This window comes from Cyprinodon tularosa, unplaced genomic scaffold (assembly GCF_016077235.1).
Source record: "Cyprinodon tularosa strain WSP-4 unplaced genomic scaffold, ASM1607723v1 ctg670, whole genome shotgun sequence".
NCBI lineage: Eukaryota > Metazoa > Chordata > Actinopteri > Cyprinodontiformes > Cyprinodontidae > Cyprinodon > Cyprinodon tularosa.
The window spans coordinates 287,835-314,738 of NW_024039419.1; the positions used below are offsets into that span (position 1 = coordinate 287,835).

The 26,904-nt window shown below is 37.5% G+C and overlaps 1 protein-coding gene across 2 annotated transcripts; it reads left to right on the plus strand.

The window, feature by feature from the left end:
- Positions 1-13,696: 13,696 nt before the first annotated feature.
- LOC119771417 (suppressor of cytokine signaling 6) lies at positions 13,697-23,159 on the plus strand. Of its 2 annotated transcripts, XM_038267346.1 has the most exons (4): positions 13,697-14,089; positions 14,519-14,588; positions 14,985-15,054; positions 17,006-23,159. In XM_038267346.1, the coding sequence occupies exon 4, from the start codon at positions 17,135-17,137 to the stop codon at positions 18,740-18,742; it is 1,608 nt and encodes a 535-aa protein (XP_038123274.1). In that variant the 5' UTR covers positions 13,697-14,089; positions 14,519-14,588; positions 14,985-15,054; positions 17,006-17,134; the 3' UTR covers positions 18,743-23,159. The 2 variants fall into 2 exon arrangements, with proteins under 2 accessions (XP_038123274.1, XP_038123271.1); XM_038267343.1 differs by lacking the exon at positions 14,985-15,054 and having other exon boundaries at positions 17,009-23,159.
- Positions 23,160-26,904: the final 3,745 nt, after the last annotated feature.

Genomic DNA, 26,904 nt, shown 5'->3' on the forward strand with positions numbered 1-26,904 from the left:
ACCTATTAATTAATTTCCAGTTTATTTTAGAATTTAAAATGTATTTCATATTTAAAAGACTATTAATAGCTTTGTCCCTATATAATCTTCCCAGTCTCCGTGAAGGGATTTTAGACGTGCCAAGCTCAAGGTACATATAGTGGGGTGCTGTATCAATATTCCCCATATTTATGCTTCTTTGAAGTTCTTGATGTTAGAGATATTTAACTAAATTAGCTCTTAATAATAGCACTGGTTTGCCTGGAACTACCACACATTTGATGTACTGTTTATGTCTTGCATGTTTTCAAAAATTATTTAATTTAATCTATAGAGCTTTATGTTATTTATCATCGTTGTGGGGTGTATAGGTTTTATTTCTTTTTTACTTTTGTTGTAAACTACTTTGGTCACCTTTGGAAACTGATAATGCTAATTGCCATTCAGAATCCCCTTCATTACGTGTCAAGACCAGCTCTCTTCCTCCATTGCAGCTGACCTTCAACCCATCTCCGCCCCATCTCTCCCCTTCTTCGAGATATTCTCAGCCCTTCTCATTTCCTGACTTATTCCACCATCAGTGTCTGGGCCTAACCTATTCATTCAAGCTCATGACATTCCTCAGTGTCAAGTCTTCGGCCAGGACCTGGACATCACTGTACTTATCTCATTCTTGTCAAAAAATCTTTCTAATTGCATCTTTTCTCTCTGTGAGTCTCTCTTGGTTGAAATGGCCTTTATAAATAGATAACTGAAACAGGGAAGGAAAATATAGAATAGGACATAAAACCGAATAGAACAAATTATCTAAATTATTCATTAATGGTAGGAGAACAGCCGTACTTGGACTACGCAGACATGAATTTATAAACTTTCTGTCCCTGTTGTATAAAAAGCAAAAACTGAAAATAAAATATTGCAAACAAGTTGTAGGAGAAGATGGATAAGTAGGTGCTCCAGAGGCCTAAAGGTATTGCAGCTAAAAACTGAAACTATATCACCCTACTGAGTGACACCAACACAAAGAGATCCAACCAACGGCAACAAAAAGAAAATCATGGACTGCCTCAAACAACTACAAAAAGACTAGGTAATTAACCGTTCAGTTTATTTTAGATTAGATTAAGGGGAGGACCTTCAATGCTTATATGGGGTCCCAAAAATGCAGAAGAAAGGAACACCACTCAGACCTATTGTCAACAGCATTAACTCAGTAACATATAATTTACAACATTTCTAAACAGCTTACTAATATTTGAGCTTGGTGGGAAACACCAAATCACGTAGAAAACTCCAATGTCAAACATTTAAAGATGGTGCAGGGAGAGACCATGGCGTTTTTTTTTATGTTACTTCTCTTTTCACATGCATACCTATATCAGAGGCAGTGGAAATAGTCAGGAAACGTCTTTAACAAGACAGTGACTGGAACAGGATCTTCACCCTACCGGACCTTTGTCTTTCCACAATCTATTTCAAGTTCAGGGATAATTTTTGCAGACAGAAGCATGGTTGTGCCATGGGATCTCCCGCCTCACCAGTTGTAGCCAATCTTTACATGGAAGACATGAAAAAAGAAAGCTTTGGACACCTTCAGAGGAACACCACCAAGCCAATTCTTTATATATGTGGATGACACATTCGTTACATGAAGTGAAAGCTTTCACAATACACATCAACTCGGTTGACCACAACATCAAATTCACCAGAGAAGATGCCAGCAACAGTGAGCTACCTTTCCTGGACTGTTTAGTGAGCATGGAAGGAGATGGAAACCTCACCATTGAAGTGTACAGGAAATCCACTCACACCAACCAATATATTCTTTTTGACTCACACTACCAACTGGAACACAAACTTTCAGTCATCAGAACCTTACAACACCATGCTTAGCATGGACCTACAAAAACAGAAGGGAAGCAAAAAGAACAGTGACACATCAAAGATGCTCTTCGAACCTGCGGATACCCAAACTGGGCGTTTGTCAAATCAGTATGGAAATCCAAAAGACACGTAGCAGAACATAACGGGGAGAAGATTAAATACAAAAACAGTGCCATCCCATATGTTGCTGGAGTCTCTGAAAAACTTAAGAGAATTTTCTCCAAACACAAAATCCCAGTACATTTAAAACCCAACAAGACCATTAAACAGATGCTAGTGCATCCTAAGGACAAAACCCCAGACCAAATATGAGCAGATTGGTGCATGCAGTTCAATGCAGTGAGGAACATTTTGATCTTTATATTGAAGAAAATGAACAACCTCGTCACAGACGCATGGCCCAACACAGAAGAGCGATCTCCTTGGGACAAGACTCTGCAGTACATCTACACCTTGTGGACAAAGGAGATTATTTTGAGGACCAGAATGTTCACATTTTGGAAAAAGAAAATAGGTGCTTTTAGGGGCGTGAAGGAAGCCATCGATGATAAGAAAGAAAAACCAACCTTAAACAGAGGTGGTTGACTCAGATTTAAGCTTTTAAAAACCTACGATGCCCTCACACCAAGCATGCTTGTAGCAACAGTGGAGAAAACCCTCTTTAAAAAAGAAGAAACCTCCAACACAGCCAGGCTCAGTGTGAGCGGCCATCTGCCAACTGGAGCCAACTGAAGCTGAATGGGGTTCAATGAGACAGAAGCAGAGATACAGAAAGAAGCAGAGATACAAAAGGCAACTGTAAACCAGCTCTACAGGCGGCCCCGTCCAGGAAACACACAGCCTGGCAGAGCTCTGAGCCAGCTCCCATGTCAGAGGATGAAGGAGAGCACATACAGTTAGTCACAGTCAGAGAAAAAAGACTACACTAAAAAACAGGCTGAGCTCCAACATCTTCAAGGTGTTGATGGCAGCATCACAGCTTTCTGTCTGGGATGGTGTCACAGCCAAACAGGAACAGACCCAATGAAGCTATTATAAGAAAAAGCAGAGAGATCATAACGTTAGAGATTAAACTAAAAAATACTGCAGAATGGGATATTAGAGATATAATGAAACAGAATGGTAAAAAAGGGTCCCTGTGTCCTCCAACAGTCCAAGCCTATAGCAGCATAACTGTAGAGAGAGAGAGAGGCACTCTAATTATAAGCTTTATTAAAAAGGAAAGTTTTAAGCCTAGCCTTAGAAGTAGACAGGGTGTCTGCCTCATGGACTAAAACTGATAGTTGGTTCCACAGAAACCTGATAACTAAAAGATCTGCCTCCCATTCTACTTTTAGAAATTCTAGGAACCAAATTTGTAGATTGAGAGCAAAGTGTTCTGTTAGGACCATAAGGTCCAATCGGATCTCTGATATAAGTTGGAGCTTGGGCATTTAATTTATAATGTGTGAAAAGGAAGATTTCAGATTTTATTCTGGATTTAACAGGAAGCCATATGTAAATGTAATCAATGAATAAAAAAAGAGTATTGAATCTTAAAAACTAAGACTTTGATTTTTTTTATGCTTGTTCCTTCTATATGGAGATGATAATGTTGAAAAATATAACATAAATAGCAAAAAATATAAATAGCTGATTGGGCACAAGGACACTTAAGAAAAATAAAAAATTAAAGCACTCACAACCAAAGTCGGCCAACTGTGCACACTCATGGTCCAATAGCTGCATCTGTATTTGAGGAGGCCTAAATATCTAGTCATTATACTCTCATCCAAGACTGTATTACCCTATAAAAGTTAAGTTAAATGTAATCTTTTAGAGTTTACCTAAGATAGTCCTCTAATTGGATATAATATTATTATTTTAGAGTCTTGTCTTAAAACGTCTTTGTATCAGACTGGGGGCTGATACAAAGAAGATGTTAAATAACTTTATAGATCAAAGAAAGAAAGAGAGAGAAAGAAAGAAAGAAAGAAAGAAAGAAAGAAAGAAAGAAAGAAAGAAAGAAAGAAAGAAAGAAAGAAAGTTACAGTATTTAAAAATAGGACAAGAGAGATGCGGATGATCATTGGCAGGAGGTTGAGCAGACATATGCCACTACCATTTGTACAGAAGGCTCACCATATGATGATTCTGCCATGTAAAATAATGTGACAGCCGTGTGTGGAGTAGAGAGCCCCAATAATAAAATCCACACAAAAAAGCTTTTTCTCTAAATTGACTCTAAGATTTTTAACTCCTTTGAAGTTGATGGTTGCCTCTAATGAGCACATAGCCTCCAGGTAAAGATTAGGTAATTGTAATGATTCACAGAGAATTCTGGTTATACTTTTCTCAAGGACAAACTAAAAGCTTTATTTATTGTGTGTGTGTTTTTTTTTTTAAGTATAACCTTGTGGATAACGTTCATAAAAGTATTAGGTTCTGAACTATAAGTGGGGTCGATCTTTAAATTTTGAAAGAAAAAAAAATATAATAAAAAAAATTATGCTGCAGGGGTTTTAAGACCCATAAGAACCTCTTTTCACCGCTATTTTTTAATGTCTTAAACTTGCATACATCATCTATGTATGTCTAATCTGAGCCCATTTCACTAATTTGACATTTTTTAGTCATTTTATTACCTTCTTCTCTGTTGGGTATTTGCATTATGTATCACCCCATTTATTATCTCCTCTGTTTACTAAGTCCCACTCAAAACATTTACAGCTGGATATGATTAAAGCTCTTTCTGTTTAGTTTCTTAAGTGTGAAACAGTTCTAATTTTGTTTAGTGGACCCCTCTAGTCTCTTCAGTTGGGTTTTGCTTCAGTTGTTTCATATAATTTTTCTTGTTTAAATGTATTAATTAAAATATATGAGTCAACACTGTTTTTAATTATGTTCGCTTCTCAGTCCTCAACAGAAGTGTCATAATTTTTTTTTTTTTTACCTTTCATTTATTCGTATTGATATTTGCACAGACATAGAAAAATAAAAAAATAAAGATCCAAAGGAGTCAGATGATAATGCAACAATATAAAAATGAACAGAGATCATTTTAGCAAAAAATATTTGTTCTTTAATAGCTATGCTTACCTATTTTAATCCAACTGTCCTTGCCAAGGAAAGACAAACAACTCTGCTTTCTTATAATAAAAAAAAGACAGGACAAAAGCAAATAGCATGAACTTAATATTATTTAAAGATATAATTAAATGTTTAATAATACTTCTTAAAGCATTAGCCGTTTTGTTTTGGTAGCAAATTCCAAAATTTAAATTTCCATTGGTTGTGTAATATGTCCAACAGAGAACAATAGTCACAGAAAGTTTACAAGAGAAGTGTTACGAATATGAATATATTTCAACTTGGCTAAAGTTACATAAATCAAGCCGTTAAGGATGATTCTGTGCTGCAACAAAATATTTTATTTCACAGCTGACTTTCACTTTTAAGGCAAAAGCAGGAAGTCAGAGAAAGTGGCATAGAGAGCTTCAAAAATTATGTTAAAGTTTTACAGAATGGCACATCTGTGAAAGGAATAAATGCAACCCAACTTTACAAAATATTAGAAAGATTTAAGTTTTATATTATGTTTTTACCACTACCTGTAAAAGTAAACTGCTTAGCTACTATTATCACAATTAGTACAGCACATCAGTAAATTTACAAACTTTTACTTTAAAAAAAAAAAGGCTATATGCTTAACATGCCCGCTGCACAAGTGTTCTGCTCAGCAGGGATTGTTGAGGATATTAGGCGGGCATACTGGTCCACCTCCCCCACCATCAGCTCCATTCTGACAAACCTCCCACCAGCGAAGCAGTCAAGTTTAAGGCCTCAATCAAACTGAAGCAAGTGGAGACATATTGTGCAAATAATTTATGGCTGATGCAGCGTTCATTTGAAATTAAGATGAAACACTTGGAGCATCCCACATGGAGTGGTATCTCATTAAAAGGTGCAGCTTACTCCTTGTGTACACCGCTCCTCTTGACTTTCTATTCAGAATTCAGAAATCTTCAGGTTAATACGTTGTTTTTTCCAGGCCCGTATATGCTTGGATAAATTCCTCCTCAGATAAAGTGTTTTGTTTTTATCAAGCAAGAAAAATAAACAGTACCCAATATTAGAAACTATTTGATCTGTTTACCCTGTCATGATAAGAAAGTCAGGGTTATTCCCACTGCTGCATATTTACATGCTTTTTACGCTCCAGCAACAAATATCAACCACACTAAAGTTTGTTTGTCAGGTCTAATTTAGCTTGTACAAACACTGCATCCTGTACTTCTCAGTGCTCAGTGTCCTTGGTGATATATCTAATAGCTGCAGCCCCTCCTTCCTCCCCCATTCGACGAGCCACCCCCTTCCTGTGCCGACACATCAAGAGGAGGCAGCTTGATCAACCCTAATAGGGCCTGGTAATTAGAGTCTTTGCATGGAACCTGTCTGCGCTCAGCTACTAAGCAGGTTGGGGAAGGACTGCCATGCACTTGACAGCGTGGAAAAAACAATGTAATGTTCGGTATATGGACCAAATTAGCCCGGCAGCAGTAAACACATTCAACCTCTAAAACAATGGTGACACTAATTAGAGAACCAATGTTTCATTTCAGAGTTCAAGCTTTTGCTGCTATGTGAAACACTTGCAGATAGTTAGAGAGCCATCTTGATATTTCGTGAATGCAAATTCAAAAGACCTTCCCGAATAAGGGCTGTAGGCACAAGCAGGCTTTAGAGAAATAAAAGACTACTACAGAATGAAATCTTCAAGATCACAGAGAAGCAGGCAATAAGCCATAAAATAAACATCTATATTACTTTATGTTGCCTAGATATGCCTTTTGGCATTGTATTTCCTTTAGTGTTGATTGCACACTTCTTTTATACAATAAGAAAATTATATATATTGGTTACAAAATTTAGACCTTCTGCAATACTACTTTATATGTGAAAACTCAAATAAGTTATGCCCCTTACCACAATCCTGTCTTTCTGACTTATGCGTAGACAATTTTAGATATATTACATCCCTAATGCAATAACGATTGTACAATTGCAATTAAGAAAATTATATATATATATATATATATATATATATATATATATATATATATATATATATATATATATATATATATATATATATATATATTTATAAACACACCTTGGATTGGTATTGCATTAGGGATGTTGTGTATATAGCATTGTTTATGTATAACTCAGGAAGATGAGATTGTGGCAAGTGGCAGAGTTTATTTTAGAGTTTTCAAATAAAAAAAAAATGTATTTTAAAAGGTCCAAATTTTAAAACCAATCTACAAGGAGAAGAAGGCAGAAGCACCCAAGGAAAAATTATCTTGAGTCATTTCATATTATGCAAAATGGTTTCAAAGACTGCAAAGCCAAAAATGTGATGTGGCATAGAGGGCTGATTTATGCCTTTGCTGTTGGAAGTGAAGCAATATTGAACTAAAAACCAAAAAAAACCAAAAAGGACACTTAGCTCTGCTTGTTGTAACTAAATAGTCAAGCTTTGTACTCTATATAAATTTAGAATAAATCTTTGTGGGTGTCTAAGCGGTGTTCCAAAAATATGAGTGGTACATTTCTTCGGAGCGCACTCATAACTATAACTACTGTCTAAATGCATTAAGCACTTGCACATGTGAATGATTTCAACTATAATGTGCTGTAAAAGTATTCCAAACCCATCCAACTTTGTTACATTTTATCACTATACAGCCACACGGCTGAACTGTTATGTTAATATCAAACAATATGCACAGAAAATGTTGGTGTGTATTTGCATGCAGACCTCATGAAGCAACATTTCCTACCCTTTGGGGTGTCCTTTCCTCTCAAGCTTGTTGTGATTGGTGGAATAGTATCAGTGGTACCAATTGTCCTTTGTGACTTTGTCTGTGTCATTCTGATGACAAATGACTATCGACAAAGGAGAGTTGTGCTTCCAAAAGTTAACTTTGATCCAGTTTAAAAAATTTTGCAGCCATTAACATGTTTTATGATATGATGGCCCTTTATTTTGTTAAATCCAACTTTTTTCTATCAAAATTCCCTCTGTCCCTCTTAAGGAATGGCATCCACATAGCATGATACTGCCACCACCGTATTAATCTATGGAGATGGTCGGTCAGGGCAATATGCAATGTAAAGTTTTTTTTCTTTGTTTGTTCATTTTGCACACATCTTGTTTTGCATATGGGATTTGCATATGGCATTCAATGTTTTTCATGCGGAAACATTAAGAAATACCTCTAATGGCTTTGTTTGAACGATGGCTTTCTTATTGTCACTCTTCTATAAAAGCTACATTTTTTCACCTCCAATTTCTATGTTGACAGATTCTCCCGCCTCAGCTGTGGACCTCTGGGAAAGTACTTTGTAAAGTAACCCAGTATGAAATTTCTCTTACAACTTTATCCCTTACCTCTTTGATGTGCTACTGGGTTTATCTTTATGCTTTATTAAGATATCTTCTAAAAAAAAAAACATATCAAAATAAAATGCACATTACATTGCTCTCTATTTTTTTAAACAAACTATTCAACTAGCAATTATGGATTAAAATTAAATTGATAAATTTCTATAATGAGATACTTCACAATAAATGGATTTAAAAAAGCTTTAAATGGTTAGGTTTATAATAGCCCTATAAAGCTGCAGGAAAAAGATACAAAATATTCTCTCACTACTGATTAAATGTTTCCCTGGCAAGTGAGGAAAGACCCCGTCTTAGTGTGCAACCATTAATAGGCTGATTCAAGAGAATTCATAACATAGACAGGCCTCCGTTTCAGCAGATAAACACTTGTTGGGGCTTAAATCATTTTTTGGGAAGCTTTTATCCCATACGTCTGTCTCCTCTCCGTGCTGTGCCTGTGTTTTCTTCTTTGTACGAAGCTCCCCTGGTGACATCAGTGGGAAAAAATACTAGGACAAGGGAATGAGTTATCAAGCTGCGACCCCAACTTCATTACTGATTGGCGGACTCTTTTAAGATTAGATCAAACCAGCCTGAAGAGCAACATGCTCAATGTCTGAATATTGTTTGCACTTCAAGCTGTGCATTTTAGGCAGAGAAATCAAGTGTCTTCTACTAATTATGAGACTGTGCTTAACAACATGGGGTTGGTGGACATCATTGGGATTCATTTCAAGATTAAAATAAAATCTGATTAAATCAGGTTTAACCGTTCTTTATGAGTGACAGCAGACCTTCAGGACAGAGCTAAGAACTTTCTTCTTGGGATCCCATTAAATAAAAACTAGATCTTCCAGGTTATTCTTATGCTCATTTGTCACCTGACATACACAACGTTGCTGAAATTAATCCCTACCTTCCATTAAATATTTAAATGCTATTGTGCAAGATATATACATAGTATTTTTAGAGAAGCTTTTGGTAAAATATTGCTACATTGATTTGTACTGTACATACATTGTAAAGAGATATAAAAATGCCCTCAAAGTAAAGGTATCAACCAGTGTTGTATCTACAAGCAACATGCTATGTTACATTTTTAATGACTTTGTTTCAAGTATTCACCCTGAAAGAGACAATTGTTAATTTGGCTGAACACATTAAACTGTAACAGATAGTTAATTTAAACAGTAAACTCTTCTAGGGGCATAGAATTGAAAATAAGCTGATGCCTGCACAACTGTTTCTGTAAGGGCAAAGACTGTAATTCTTCATAATATTGTGAAGGCTATGTCCCACAGTTTAACACAGTATGAACACTTTTTACACACATCAACAATGCAATGATTTAAAAAGTCTGATAAGTGTTGTAAACCCTTCTAACGGGTATGTTGTTGTAATGTAACATGCTGTGTAGTAGCTGCCAGGATTTGGTTGTGGTTAGAGGATCCATATGCAGAGGCAGGGAGGCAGAGGTGAGTTTCTTGTGGATTTAATAAAGTGTAAACAAACAACTGAGGCAGGAACCCAAAAATCCAAGAATCAAACATAAAAAAAAAGTCAAACAAGCCAGAAACCAAGGAGACTTCAGGGGGAAACAATCACGACGAGGTAGACACAGTGAGACAGAGTTGGAGGAAGTTAGACGAGGAACCAGCACTGAGGAACTGCACAAAGAGTGTATTTATGGGAGACTGAACAAAGAGAGGACTAACGAGCAGATTGGGAGCAGGTGTGAAGAGAGCAGACAGGAAAGGAGCTAGTGAAAAGGAGAACACAACGGCAGCAGAGGGCAACAAACCCCCCCCCCCCTGAAAACTGAAAAATAATCAGAAAACACAACAAAATAAGAATTAAACCACTGAAACTAGAAAAGATGGAGCAAAGTAAAACTGAACTGACAGTAGCTATCTGTTCTGCAGAATGCTTCAGCAATACCAGCTAGCTACTCTATGTTAAACCAATAATTTTGCAGTAATGTTTTAGGTCATTAAAGGATGTCACACTAAAACACTTTACTGTAGGAACTTTCTTTGTGAAAAATTATGTTACATACTTTGAGTTTTTGCCTCTAGACTAAAGTTCAGTCTAAAACATATATGAACATATAGCACTTAGTTGTTGTTGGTAAAACAAACAGTAGTGCAGTTGGTCACTAACAAGCCTGCTAAGATCACATGAGCTAGCGGTCCTACAATCCATTTGTTTTAGTCTAACTGTCTCGATAGGTTTCAAATTATGTCCAAATCAAACCAGTATTTCCACGTATTAATTAGGTGTATGTATTACTCAGCCAGTGAAAGGTATCTGGTTACCTTATTAATAGTTTAAAGGTCCTTATTTAGAAATGGTTTCCAATACTGCTTGATATACTATTTTTTTATTTACTGACACAATATGAAAAATAGGCTAGGCCAAATGGAAAGCCATGTTTCTTTAACTCTAATAATAATCAGAGGTGTCAAGTAACGAAGTACAAATTCTTCGTTACTGTACTTAAGTACACTTTTTAGGTATCTATACTTTACTCCATTACTTATTTTTCTTCCTACTTCTGACTTCTACTCATTACATTTTCACGCAAGTATCTGTACTTTCTATTCCTTACATTTTTAAAACAACTGTTACTCGTTACTCTTGGCTTCGGTTTAATGTTTATAAATATTTATTTCGCAAAATGTCATCCATGTCATTCACGTCATCCAATGCAGATCATTGGCGTCATCCACATCTAGTGAAAACTAGTGTAATTGGATGAGTCATATAATGCAAACACTCATTGGTTAGCTAAAGGAAATCAGAAGCAAGCAGGTGTTTTTCAAACTGCAAACGTGAATTGTCTATGCCATGCTACAATGTCGGATTCAGAAAAAGATGTTGAAATGTCTGAAAGGTCGGACACAGGCGAGAGCGTATCGGGAGACGGAGATGGAGACCAACAAGACCTCCCTCATCCTTGGCCCTATCTCAAAGAATTATTCGAAATAGTCAAAAAAATTGAGCTTTCAATTCATATAGTGGCATTTGGTTGTTTTTTCGTAAAGGTTATATACTTTAAGTCAGATGTCTTAAAAAGGGGTCCGCGACCCCTAGGGGGTCCACGGAGGTACTGAATAGGCGTTGCGAAAGTTTTGGTTAATTAGACTTTTTTTTACATTCCCCTCTACAATTCTTTCCACTAACTGAAATGTATTAAAATACACATTAACATGAATTCAACACACTGGAGTAGACGATGTCTTTCAGTCATCAATGCAAACATTCAGCGACAAATGCAAACATTTGATTTTTTCTTTTCTGGAATCTGCTTAAGTACCTCTTTTTGGTATCCATCTTCGCTAACACAGGGTACGTAACGGTTATAGTTTTAATTGACGCTCTGGATTACCCATAATTCCAAGTCGTATTGTAAAAAATAAAATACTCAAATACATTGTTCTTTTAAGCTCTTTATTTCGGTTTGAAACATACATCGAGAGGATTCAGTTGAGGTGGCTCGGACATCTTCTTCGGATGCCCCGTGGACGCCTCCCTCGGGAGGTGTTCCAGGCACGTCCCACTGGGAGGAGGCCCAGGGGACGACCCAGGACACGCTGGAGAGACTACGTCTCTCGGCTGGCCTGGTAGCGCCTAGGGCTTCCCCCAGCAGAGCTGTAGGAGGTGTCTGCGGAGAGGGAAGTCTGGGAGTCTCTGCTTAGTCTGCTGCCCCCGCGACCCGGTGCCGGATAAAGCGGCAGACGAAGACAACGACAACATACTATAGGAGTGCATTTCTTACCAACCTCCTAATGAACTATACAGTTATTAACATAGTAATTAAAAGTACCACTGTCTGCTTTGCTATTGGTGTCGTGCTTGAATAGCTCACCATCTTGTTGAAATCTGGCATGTGTTGGGGTATAAATAAGGTCCGGTCAGTTGATTTAGTGTCAGCTGGGTTTGAGAGGAATTTTTTGTACCATTACATTTGCAAAGAGACGTCCTAGTCCACAATTGCATAGGGGGCCTACCAGGTGTCAGTGACGGAGCCCCTAAGAGGTTGGGGGCCCCTGAGCAACTGCAGTCTCTGCTTACCGATAGTTACGCCATTGACTCCATCTGTAATAGAGTGGCTATAGGACCAGTTTGATACAACACAGTTTCATACAATATAGCCTATATAATTAGGGGGTCCCTGCTCCATCTCGCCATCAGTTTAGGGATCCTTGGCCTGGAAAAGGTTCAAAACCCCTGCTTTAAGTAGTTTTTGGAGCACATATGTTTTCACTTTTACTTGAGTAAACAGGTCAAGTTGATACTTAAACTTTTAACAGAGTGTATTTAAACTGCAATATCTACACTTCTGCTTAAGTAATGTGTGTATGTTTGACATGACTGATAATAATAATAATAATAATAATAATAATAATAATAATAATAATAATAATAATAACAATAATAATAATAATAATAATAATACATAATTAGTATTATATAATGAAACATGTTCTAGAGAAATTTGTCAGAAGAGCATTGCTTTTTTACAACCACATCTAGATAGTGGAAGCAAAACCATGTTGACAACATAAGATTGATGAAATCTTAGTAATTAAGGACTTGCAATGAGGATTTTTTCTTCAATTATAAGTTGAGGAACATTCGCTGCTTTAGCTTTCAATCCATAGTTTCCCAGCTATATTGTTTCAGAGAACTATTTAATATCAAGAATGAAGAGTTAATCTTTGTCTATGAGTTTTTACAGTTTATTAATGAACGTTTGATTTCAGATACTATATACAGTAATTTTGTTTTGCCTTTCTCGTGTTTTTGTCCTGGAAGGAGACACAGAATTGTTTAATTTCAGACCAGCTTTGCATCTGTCATTTTCTTCTAGGGTGCAAAATAAGGTGTTTGTATACAGATTTTCTAAAGTCAAACTCAGTTCTTCCAAAATGCCAATAATGTATAAATCTCAGCACAATACTGAGTGACATAAGTTAGATCAACTGAGCACTCAGTGTTGGTCTCCCAGGTCCAGCAGCATTTAATCATGGTTGACAATAAATGCTGCAACTAATGATTATTGTGCAAATTGATTCATCTGTTATTTTTTCGATCAATCGATTAGTAATCGGATAGCCAAAGGTTCCTAAAAGAAGATTTTTTTACTCAAAAGTTTTTTTTTATTGAATGCAAAATGTTTATATATATATATATATATATATATATAAGATTATTTCAACAATCGATTATTATTATTATTGTTATTAATATTATGATGATGATGATGATGATGATGATGATGATGATGATGATTATTATTATTATTATGATCATATTTTTAGTTGTGCTGCTTCCAGTGCGCCTGCCTAGTGGATGTAGTGACTCGCTGCTGCTGTTTGATTCGCTGCCTGTGAAAACACAGCCACTCTGCTGCTCTCAGAATTCAACAGGCAACAAAGGAAGAAAGGAAGAGGCCGTGAGCTACAAAGAGCTAGCCGACCTAGGTTAAAAGATGTCTCACGAATGGGGCCGTTTTCACTCTCCAGTTTCTGCCCTTGTTTAAAGACTAGCAAAGTCCGCCAATGGCCGTGTTGTTATACTTTGTTGTAGTGCAAAAGTGAATGGAAGGGACGGCGGCGGGGATGTTTGCGACATAAAAACGCTACTAAAGCTAACTGGTATTGGTAGCAAGGTAGCACTAGCTAGGCTAACGTTAGCCAACAAGGAGCAAACATCTGACCGTCGCGTTTTCATTGATCATCCCCTGAAAAAATATGAATTTCTTTGGACAATAATTGAGCCAGGTCCATCAAGGTGAGATTATATATTTTCTACTTTTCTATAAGACGTCTAAAAATTACTTTGCACAGCTTTGCTAACAGCAGTTTGATATTTGCTTCCGCGCTCTCTTTACATTTGTGAAATAACGAGCTTCTCTTTGTGCAATTCTTTTTAGTGGTATGTATTTATTTTTATTTTTTTAAGTGTAACTGGTGGGGAAATTCTTCTAATTTAAACTTGCAACATAACTGGAAAGCTAAGAAGCAAAGCTAACCTCTAAGCATGCTTTGTGTCCCCAGGCCTTTTCATGTCAGGGCATACCTGGCTAACTTTAACGGTACATCTATAATCATACAATCGTTTTAATGTTTTTTTTTTATCATCTAGCACAATTTTAACAATGCAGTTGCTTGTTTTAATTAAATTTTTTTCATATGAATTTGCTTCTGTTTATTTTAACAGGAAGAGTAAGGTGGTGGAGGAGGTGGAATCTGACCCATCCAACTGAGTCACCATTTTCCTGCAGATAATGGTGAGTAATCAGATTGAAGCTGTTGATTATCAGTTGGCTCTGTTTAAGAGTCTCACGAGGCAGACATATCTTTGTGGTTGTAGTCCTGCTTGTTAAAAGCGGACCTGACTGTTGAAAAAGTATACAATTCTGACATTTTTCTATGGACTTGTTTTGCTCTTTGGCATTTTTGATGCAAGATAAGCAACTTTAGTGTGGATTTTAAGTACCTGTCATGTTCTCCAAACCTAGATGGATTTTGCAAAAAAATTTTGTCAAGAATTGTAATTTATCCTTGCCTATAGTGTCTTTAAAATCTTCAAACTGCTATAAGCCTCACTAACCTCTTGACAGCTTTTATTATCTAGTGATCATGACCTAAGCACACTGAATCTGATTTTGCATCTGATCCAACAGAAAACTGTCTGACAACGTTGACAGGATTTTCTGAAAAGGGGCTTGCATAGCTCCAACTGAGATAGACCCCCCCCCGGGTCTGTTATTGTTTTCTGTTTTTAAACTGGTTTCTTTTCTCCTACAGTGTTTAGATTCTAATCACTGCTGCACTTTATAAATGGTAATTGTTAATTTCACTTTTATAAGCTGTATGCAATGGAATTTCGTTTTATACATATTCTGTGCATGCAAAATGGCAAAGTTTGTCTAAGTTTTAGTCTGACCAAGCAGCAATTCAGCAGCATTTTTATGGGTTTGACAGGAAAAAAGACGTTGTTACAATGTAAAACACATCCGCTTTGGGGAAATTACAAAGTAAAATCTATCAATCACAGGGAAAGCAGTCAGGTTTGGAGTTGCAGAGGGACAGACCTGTGCATAATCAATGAATGAAACATAAAAAAAAAAATAGTTCAGGAGGACAGAAAACGGATAAAATAGTGATATCCTCTTTGAGGCTCACAAAAACAGAAGGAAAGTAGAGAAAAGCACAGCTTACCACTCTCCTCGAGACAGAAAATATACTTTGACAAATTTCAGGAGGTCAGAAAACTGATGGTGATCTTTGAGCCTCACAAAAAAATCGAGGGGCAGATGGTGCAGGTAACAACAGCTTATCTCTCTCCTCCTTTATGAAAAAAACAAAAATAATATAGTCGACAAACTTGACAGATCCCTCTCTGAGAATCACCTCTCACTACCTCAGCCGGCATATAAACCATCCCATAGCGTTTACTGCTGCGTTTTTCTTTCTTTAAATTTGGTTCCCATTATATTTTTAATAAAGGCCTATAAAAATTCTCGCTGTTGTAGTTTCATAGGTGCTACACAGACCTAAATGGGACTTTGCTCTATAGCTGCACTGTTTTTTGTTTTTTATAACCTTTCATAATCTGTCCTAGTCAAACATAGGAAATTGATAAAATTTCTGGATCTATGAAGTCCTCTCAAATCATCCTTGAAAAGGTCAGTTTAGACTCAGTTTAATCTTGGTGGGTAGAGACCTGTTTCAGGTTCAAAATACTTTTATTCTAAAGTATTTTCTACTTTGTGCATATAGTTGGGCAGATTAAGTTGTTTCTGCAAATGTATCTTTTCTGGTTAGACATAATACATGTTCTATTGTCCTCTTTTAATTTATTTTTTTCCATTACATTTTAATCAGGTTTTATTTTATACCATCTTATCATGTTTTATCTTAGACATATGGCAACACAATTCACTACAGCCTAAGAAAATCCCTGAATTTCTCTTTTTAAGAGTGTTGTTGTATAACTGATATACCTCTTTTAAACAAATGTTTGTTTATGCATATAGTATTAATAAACATACCCTTTTAGCAAAAGCAGGAATTCAAATCTGAGAATTGCAGTTGTTTATATAGTTTCCTAGGAGGCCTTTAATAAATTATCTTTTTGTTTTGAAAATATGAGACATTTTGTGCAGTTATAGCAAAACACTGTGATTTTGTTTGACTTAACTGTAATTTTTTCTCCTTTTTCCTTTTTCTTTCTGTCATCATAATGCTCCCAATGTTTACAATTAAATTATTATATTATCTATCTGTGATGTAGTGTTTCTTGAGCGGTCAGCCGAATTGTCTGATTTGTTGGATGCTGAACATGGATGCATTGCTTCACAGCAGTGAATGAGTCCTTTGCAAACTGCTAATGTTTATGCATTTTCTATGTTCTGCAGCTGCAAAGATATTGTTGCCTTTAGTTGGAAAAAAAACATATTGGATTTTATATTCTAAAGTTTTGCAGGACTGAGTTTTGAAATAAACCCCACTTTACATAGCAAGGTATTTGTGAGACCTTGGGGAAATTATGCTTGAGCTCCAATCTTGTCTTTGGTAAAATCTATCTAATAGGATTTATTTTCTAATTGGAAAAAAACTTGTATAAAACAGTAAATAAAACATTTTATTATTTTGTAACCAACTATAATCAAACTGAGTAAAGTGTGTCTTTTTCTGTCTTCAGGGATTTTTGGATCCGCTGTATGGATGACTTGTTTCATGTGGCCTGATGGAAGGACGTTGTGGATAGTGCTTTCATCGGGATACCAGGAGAGCCGTCCCATGCCCCCACATTGGAGGGCCCGTCAGAATGAAGAAGATAAGTTTTAAGACGATCCGAAAGTCCCTCAACATAAAGGGCAAAGAGGAGGGCGACTTTGTTATGCTCCAGCAGCCTTCAGTGGCAACAGAGTTTTCAAAGGAGGAATCTCTTTTTGGCGGCTGCTACACCAAAGACCTTTCAGCGTGCGATCTCGGTTGCGAGGACGACAAAGGAGGTCAAAACAAAAGTCGATCCAAAAGCGAGGGTCTGATGGGGTCGTTAAAGAGGAGGCTTTCTGCCAAACAGAAGGCGAAAGCAAAGGGTGGCTCCTCGGCTTTGTGTTCGGTGGATGACGACGATGCATTTTCATCCTCTTCTGTGCCCATCAGCAATGAGGTGAAAGCCCAGCGACCGCTTAGATCGGCATCCTTACGGAGTCACCATTATAGCCCCTCGCCGTGGCCTTTGCGACCAGTCAACTCTGACGAGGCATGCATCAAGATGGAGGTTAAGGTTAAAGCTATGGTCCACTCTCCCTGCCCAAGTCCCAATTTAAATGGTGTTCATAAAGAATTTCATAACTTCCAGATGGAAGGGCTTTTTCAGGAACAAGCAGAGTCCATAAAGTATCTCCAACAACCACAAAATGGTGAGCTGCACCTAAACATTGATGAAAATGATGTGCCTGTGGTGCTGGGGTTGACACCCCAGGACTACATCCAGTACACAATGCCTTCAGATGATGGAATGTACCCAGAAGGGTCCCACTCCTTTTGCCTAGATAGCACTACTCCCATGGAGGTAGTGACAGAGGCAGACAACGGGTCCCTCCACACTGAGCAGGGACCAGATGAACACGAACTGGTTAGTGGGTTGCCTGCAGATCTCTTCATGGAAACCTCAGTTAATAGTATTCTTTTAGGTTCTGCCGGGATGGTGCTCCAAAGCTCGCGGGCGGAGGTCCCACCTCCCCTAAGTCCTCTTCTGCCGCCCATGACGAGTAACGCACACATCCCTAGGACTTTTTCTAGCTTCAGCTCCACAGACAGCCAGGTAGCCGAGAGAGTAAGGCACCATCTCAACTTTGACCCAAGTTCAGCTCCCGGAGTCAGTCGGGTGTATGATTCAGTCCAGACAAGTGGGCCGATGGTCGTCACCAGTCTAACAGAGGAGCTTAAGAAGCTCGCAAGGCAGGGCTGGTACTGGGGTCCTATCACACGGTGGGAAGCAGAGGAGAAACTGGTTAACTTGGCCGACGGCTCGTTTCTGGTCAGAGATAGCTCGGACGACAGGTACCTGCTCAGCCTGAGCTTCAGATCCCAGAGCAAAACTCTCCACACACGCATCGAACACTCTAACGGACGCTTCAGCTTTTATGAGCAGCCTGATGTGGAGGGACACACGTCGATTGTTGATTTAATCGAACACTCCATCAAAGACTCGGAGAACGGAGCTTTTTGTTATTCCAGGTCTCGCCTTCCAGGGTCTGCAACCTACCCTGTCAGACTAACCAATCCCGTTTCTCGGTTTATGCAAGTGCGCTCCCTGCAGTATCTTTGCCGCTTTGTCATTAGGCAATATACAAGGATAGACCTCATCCAGAAACTGCCCTTACCCAACAAGATGAAAGATTACCTGCAGGAGAAGCACTACTGAGGAAAACGACAGGGCAGATAGCAGTTTGCACTTTTGTGTTCAGTTAAGATTTTAACACAAGGTTTACAGACAACCACAGTTTGAGACAGTTGGTTCTGATGGTTCTTGATTTATTTTTGTGACCCTGTCCATTCCAGTGTTCTGTCCGGTTGTATTTGCTGGTGTTCAGAAGTTTCTGGATCCAGCAACACGTGTGTCCCTTTTCCATCCAAGGTTCCAGCTTCGCCCCACTCTGAATGCCTCCATTCCATTGACTCTTCCAAGTTCCACCTCAACAAAGTGTCTCCGAAATAAATCCTCCTGCAACCTCGGAGTTTGCAGGAGGATTTATTTCAGAAGCTCTTAGTTTATTATTTCTCTTTAAACAATCGCATGAACAGTTTCACCATGGTTTATATCTGTTTCTGGGGAAATATATCTGTACAGCTGATTTTGTTTGCAGTCAGCTGACTTGGCTTAATAAATACAGAGCGCCTGTCTGCGTGTAATTCAGAATACTGATGTTTTTTCAGCCTTGAGGCATGGCTTGTGATTTAGAAATGGTTAAAAAAAAGATCATATTTTAGAAACCTAAAATGACCCCATTGAGAGTCCAATATGTTTTATCAAATGGTTTGAAAAGAAAACAAGATATGTTGCAAGCACAAACAAGCAAAGAAAGATAATTAAATTTGCTTTTGGCTTCTAGGTTTAACCCGCTCCATAATACTTGCATAGTCGCTTTCAATAGTCTGGGTGGTTTGTTGAAATCCACGGCTTGTCATTTTTTTCAGCTACCTCAAGTTACACCTTTCATTTCTACCCATCAACCTATCGCCGACATGTAGCTAGTCACGCATATTTTTATTTAACACTTTGCGGACTGTTCGTCGCTTTTTAGCCATACTCCAGAGCAGGTCCCCCAAAAAAAGGAGCCACCGGGGCAGCAAAAATGGATGAGTGGGGTGGAGCTGATGGAAAACGGGCATTCATCTATTACAGAAATATAGCTGAGGGAAAAAGCAAAGTAAGCTTAGTTCGAAACAATGAAGTGCAGACATTTGGCAGTTGTGATGTATGATTATATGAACTGTCCAGCTGTGCAAATAGATAGAAATTTCCTTAATTATCTGCAGTGAAGTTGGGCCAGTGAGAAAAATAAAATTCCTTTTTGAATTAAAGATTTGTTGCTTTATTAACTGAAATGTCTTTTGCTGAAATGGTAACAAAAAAAAAATGTTTGCTACAATTGGCATCTCCACAAACTGACTGCTTTTGTACATCTTTTGTCCAACAGCATTTCATTTTTTTTCTGCTTAACTATAGTCATGCAAATTGCAAAATAACATTTTGCAAATTGAAAATTTACATTTAAAACAATGCAAGGTCTAACGTATTTTTTGTCCTTAAGAACGGCGCCCTGAACAATAATTGAAATTCAATTCAGGTTTGTGTTGATGAAAATCCTGTATGGCTAAGTACTAAGTTCGTAACAAAAGAAGTTAACGCTGTGTAGCAAAAGATGTCCGAATTTGGTCAGAGTTGTTTTTAACAGGTCTGAAAATTAGCTTTAAAAAGTATGGCTGCATTTTGTCATTATGCAACTTTTAAGCCAACTGGTACTTCAGATGCTGGATTATAATGTGCTTTTTCTAGAAATGGCATCAACTAAATGAATGGATTAGAAAAATATTGTATCATTGAAACTAACCTTCTGCATTTGAAACTGCAAAATCTCCACTGCAGGTGTAACTTTTTCACTAACGCTTGTCTTGTCTGCATGTAGGGAAAGCTTTAAGATGCGCTGAGTACTCCACATGGGAGAAGGTGTTAAACAGAGAAAAAAAAAAACAGTATCAGAGGTTATAAATATATTTGCCTGCATAAAAGGCCTGCGCTCAATCATTGCACAAGAATCTGGAATCACCTGGAATTTGACCTTAATTAGCGTTAGAGATGCACCGAGAAAAAATGGTTTTGACCAAATTTTTTAAAATCTTCTAGCAGATTTGTATTTCTTTACAAAACAGGAATAAACGTAAGAACATTAAAACGCCCCTCCCTAGTGTTTTTGGCATGAGGGGTAGTCTTATGTTTTCTTGGGAGCTGGGGTGACATCACATGGTATGTGAGACAAGTATTTTATGAAATAAAAAAATGAATGATCTTCAGATTTTTTTTTTTTTTAAAGTGAGCACAGTAAATATTAAAACAGCACCTGGCTGTCTAACATTTCCCAAAGAACATATCCCCTTAACTCAGATTTCCAAAAATGACAGATGGACGTAAGAAACTGTTAAAAAATAATCTTTCTGTACTCCATTCAGCCTTCCTCTCTCTAAGCCTTGGTTACCTGTACATGTACAAATGACTGTTTCCTTTTATCTCGGTGCTTCCCATTTATTTTGAACGCCTTCCATCACAGACTTCCACACCAAATACTGTTAACACCATCTGTTTAATGTCAACGTCTGCTTTTCTAATGCGGCCAAAAAATGAAGGAATTGGAAGTTTCTGGTCATCTATTCCCGGGTCAGGACTGTTGAACATTGCACAGTATTGGGCGTTAGAGGATTTCTCGATGCATCTCTAATCCATAGTGCTAGCCGTACCCAATGCTTGAAAATACACTGACCTAGGAAAGATGTGCAGAATTTTGGGAAAAACAAAATTGGGGAAATCTTGATCAAGGAGTGTCCTCGATGTTGAATGGATGTCGAGGTTTTGACATGTGAAAAAAGTTCAATCAAACCTGCATACCGTCATTAGTGTCTAAAGATCTCAAGGTTTTCGTTTCCTTCCCTCTAATTGCTTTTCATATCCTCTCAAGTCTGTCCTGTCAAAGCTGCACTACCGCATGTTATTTCTATACTCAGCTGATGGCGTCAGAGTAAAGGGAAGAGCACACAGTACCCTACGTAAGTGCTTTATACGGATAATTGACAGGGAATTGTCTCTTTATATGAATGATCACCCTTTTTTATTTTACATCAGTGTCCTTAAAAGTATTGGGAAATGGTCTTTGGTAGGTTTTTAGAGTAGTTTTAGCTGTAGTTAGCTGCAGGCTGTCCGAGGAAGCACAGTGGAAATTAGATAGGATCTTTTAAAAGGTGTTGCATGTTTAAACACTGAGCGATTTAAAGCTTTGAGTTGTATAGGAATGAAGGATTTAAGATGTGTTTTGGTTGTATAGAGAGATCTTTTTTTTTTTGTCACAAATATGGGCTGGACTTTTTTTTTTTTGTACAAGAAATGTATTTTCTTCCTTTTTACAGTGTTTGAGTTATTTCTTGTTTGTGACATTTGCCATCTGGGGGATGGGGCCGTACAAAAGGAATGTACGCTTGTCTGAGGTATCTTTTTTTTATTCTGTCTGCCTGCAGACCAGTTTCTGAAAGCATAGGGAACATAAGGACTACAATGACACATAATTTGCACTTGAACATTTGTTGAATCTCTCTTTGCCCCAGCCTTTCCCTCAGATGGTGATTTATAAGAAAAAGTCACAGATTTGTCATGTGTTTATATAACTGTAAGACTAAAAATGTTTTGTCATATCTGTGATTTTTTTTTTTTTTTTTTTAAGGGGCCACATACCAGCATTATTTCAAAGCTATCCCTAATTGGCTGTCAAGGTATGGAATCACAGCGAGAATGTGGATGTAAATGTATTTTTACCCTCCAGTGTATGCGAGGACATTTTTTCAGACAATGTCAGGCTCCTTCTCTTACACAATGTTTAACCCATCTGAATTGTAATTCCCTCTTAATTTGAAATAATCATCTGATTATGACTCAGAAACCCTTTTCCGATGGTATGTTCATTAAATCCTTCAATGTTTGATTCCAGAGGTTGACGCTTGTTCACACTGCTGATTTGAATTAGTAACAGCTGTTAAGCACTTAACATGCTAAAAAAAAATGTTTTTCTTTTTTTTTTTTTCTCTCATTTGTGCATCTCGGTGAGTGAAGAGAATTGTTTACAGCATCATGTTTGGACAACGCCTTCCTTTTTTCCCCCAATTTTCCTCACATTAAGATATTGGTACAATTGAGAACATTTCTTTAATGTGTTTTACACATTTGTGCTGCTTTCGGATATCCTTGCCTTGTATTTAACAATGGTGGAACTAGAATGCTGTCGCTCTAGATGTATGTATAAATTTTGACTTGGTCGTCATCTTGGGAGAGCGGAGAAAAAAAAAACAATCTGTTAATGACTAGTCAATTAAATGAGAATTAGTATTAATTAGTAGAGCCTCTGTAGAATAACCAGTTTACTCCAGTTTACATTGGTTGTCAACTTTCCAAAGTAGGTAGTCTTTTTGTATTTTCTTTTGGAGAAGAAAAATCAATGATTTATTGCACATTTTGGATACAGTTAGTTTTTTGTATCTGCTGATTATAAATTATAAATAAAACTATATTCTAAAAAAAAGTCTCAAATGCTTGTCATGACATGAAGTTTATTTGTTCTGATACCATGTAGAAACAACTCCTTTTGGAATCCTCCACATAGGGGAGAACGTTTATAGTGTTCTATCCAGGCATCATAATTGAAGGTATAGTGGAAGGAAAAAGTACAGTGAAAGCAACATCAATACACACCACCTCAGAAGATTTTTGAATGAAATGGGTTTTTGAACAGTTTGGAAGATTCACAAGGTTTGCATAGTGATTAAGAGTCACCACCACTATCAGATTCTTTGTTAGGTACCTTAACAAAGCAAGAGGACTTTCCTATTGCTGATTTGTCTTGGAGAAGAAGTTAAATTCAATAATGAAAATCAAGATCTTAGAGTTAGGAGGAAACCTAAAGAGACTGAATCAAAATACTTAAAGGTCCATTATTAAGATAGAAGTGTTTGCTGGTGTTTGTGCATGGTGTTATAATATAATATATAATATATATTATATAATATATAATATATATTATAATATAATATAATATAATACAGGTGCTGGTCATAAAATTAGAATATCATGAAAAAGTAGATTGATTTCAGTAATTCCATTTAAAAAGTGAAACTTGTATATTATATTCATACATTACATACAAACTCATATTTTTCAGATGTTTATTTTGTTTAATTTTGATGATTACAAATGACAACAAATGAAAATCTCAAATTCATCATATCAGAAAATTAGAATATTACTGAAGACCAATAAAAACAAAGGATTTATAGAAATGTTGGCCAACTGAAAAGTATGAACATGAAAAGTATGAGCATGTACAGCACTCAGTATTTAGTTGGGCCTCCTTTGGCCTGTATTACTGCAGCAATGCGGCGTGGCATGGAGTCGATCAGTCTGTGGCACTGCTCAGGTGTTATGATAGCCCAGGTTGCTCTAATAGTGGCTTTTAGCTCTTCTGAATTGTTGGGTCTGGTGTATTGCATCTTCTTCTTCACAATACCCCATAGATTTTCTATGGGGTTAAGGTCAGGAGAGTTTGCTGGCCAATTAAGAACAGGGATACCATGGTCCTTCAACCAGGTACTGGTAGCTTTGGCACTGTGTGCAGGTGCCAAGTCCTGTTGGAAAATGAAATCTGCATCTCCAAAAAGTTGGTCAGCTGCAGGAAGCATGAAGTGCTCTAAAACTTCCTGGTATGTGGCTGCGTTGACCCTGGCCCTCAGAAAACACAATGGACCAACACCAGCAGATGACATGGCACCCCAAACCATCACTGACTGTGGAAACTTTACACTGGACTTCAAGCAACGTGGATGAAGTGCCTCTCTTCTTTTCCTCCAGACTCTGGGACCTTGATTTCCAAAGGAAATGCAAAATTTACTTTCATCAGAGAACATGACTTTGGACCACTCACCAGCAGTCCAGTCCTGTTTCTCTTTAGCCCAGGCAAGACGCTTCTGACGCTGTCTGTGGTTCAAGAGTGGCTTGACACAAGGAATGCGACAGCAGAAACCCATGTCTTTCATACGTCTGTGTGTGGTGGTTCTTGAAGCACTCACTCCAGCTGCAGTCCACTCTTTGTGAATCTCCCCCACATTTTTGAATGGGTTTTGTTTCACAATCCTCTCCAGGGTGCGGTTATCTCTCTTGCTTGTACACTTTTTTCGACCACATCTTTTCCTTCCCTTTGCCTCTCTATTAATGTGCTTGGACACTGAGCTCTGTGAACAGCCAGCCTCTTTAGCGATGACCTTTTGTGTCTTGCCCTCCTTGTGCAAGGTGTCGATGGTCGTCTTTTGGACAACTGTCAAGTCAGCAGTCTTCCCCATGATTGTGTAGCCTATAGAACTAGACTGAAAGACCATTTAAAGGCTTTTGCAGGTGGTTTGAGTTAATTGGCTGATTAGAGTGTGGCACCAGGGGCCATCAATTTTGAACCTTTTCACAATATTCTAATTTTCTGATATGATGAATTTGAGATTTTCATTTGTTGTCATTTGTAATCATCAAAATTAAACAAAATAAACATCTGAAATATATGAGTTTGTATGTAATGTATGAATATAATATACAAGTTTCACTTTTTAAATGGAATTACTGAAATCAATCTACTTTTTCATGATATTCTAATTTTATGACCAGCACCTGTATAGTAGATGTTCTTTTTCCGGATGGATCATCAAAATAAGTGTTCATCCTAATTGTCAATCATTCTGGTGATATATTTACGTATGGCTGACCTACGTGATCAACCCCATTTTCACCTACCAGTCGTGAGTCTGTTATAGTGGAAAAATTGCAAATCATTTGGAAAGTGAGCTTGTATGAGCGATGTAATGTAAATGGCAACTTTTAAACAGAGCATGCACGAGGAGAAATGGGCTTGTGCATGTTCTTACACGCATTTAAAGGAAAAGTCCCATCATACTCAGAATTCAAACTCCTGAAAGTACTTTAAATATAAAATTATTACATACTGTTCAATAAATGATGTGTTTTTAATTCGGAGTAATTTCATTTGACTGTGCTGAACTGGAGACATCCCATGTCAAAGAAAACTACTGCCACCTACCGGTTTGTGATGTCATGGTGCAATATCGGCTGTTGAGCAAGTCCCAGTGCTGTATCTGGTGTTTGTCACAGCGCTCTATTATCCAAGTCATTTTAAAATGTTGGCTACATATTACGTGGTTTTTCTCTGGCCAGAAGTTTCATGGCAAATCCTCCCTCTTCAAGTGGGCAATCCAACGATGAACCCGCCTTTTCACCTTTCATGAATCGGAAAGGTGAAATAACTTTTTTTTTTTTCACTTTTACCCAATGTATTACAGCATCCAACTGCCATGCACATGGGCATTGTCAGTTTAACTATAGCTCTCGTTAATTTCATTGGTGACGTCCTCTTAAAATCTTAAATAGTTGTTGATGCAGAAGTGTCTAGCAGTTTTGCTTGTAAAGCGGGGAGAATGGTGCTAGGCTTACGACACTGTGACGTCACTGCAGGATGATGTCAGGAGTTGAGGTGTTACTATGGCCGGTCCAGGACTCGGTGATTGCGACTAAAATTATTTAATTTTTTTACTGATTAACACTAAATTCATGAAATCACTGCGAACATATTCGTTTTAGGTATAGATATTGATCCATTGATCATTCCTTGCTGACTGGACATTTCCTTTAGTAGGTGTTCTCTCTTGGGAGTGGATACAAGGTTGTGCATGTGCATTTTTTTTAAAGGGGAGAGGGCGGGTCTTTTCAAAAATCCGCTAAAATCCTCCACTATACTTTTAAATCCATAGTCAGCCGTGTGGTCTACCAGGTAAACTCTAAAATTGGAACACTGTTGCTTTGTGGTGATGCTGATATTATTTTTTTCCCCAACACAGTTAAACATCTGCCCACTGCGAAAAGCCCCAATACCTGCTTCACTGATCATGCCATCACTTGACTGCATGTTTGACCAGCAAACTTCCCCTACATAAACCGCATAGAGAGCCTACTGTCAAAAGAAAGCTGAGAAAAAAAAAATAGACACAAAACTCAAACAGAATATATATGGATCTGTGAAAGTAATGTGGGCTTTTTTTAAAGCCACATAGATGGATACAAATAAAAAATTTCAGTACTGTTTGTGGATCTTATGTATTATCATTTCGGAAAAACCATTTTGGATTTTCGTTGGCCATAGACAAAAAAAGGATATGCCTAATAGGGTTTGCAGGATTTATCCTTTTGCTATCAGTTTGCATAGAAATACAGTTTTG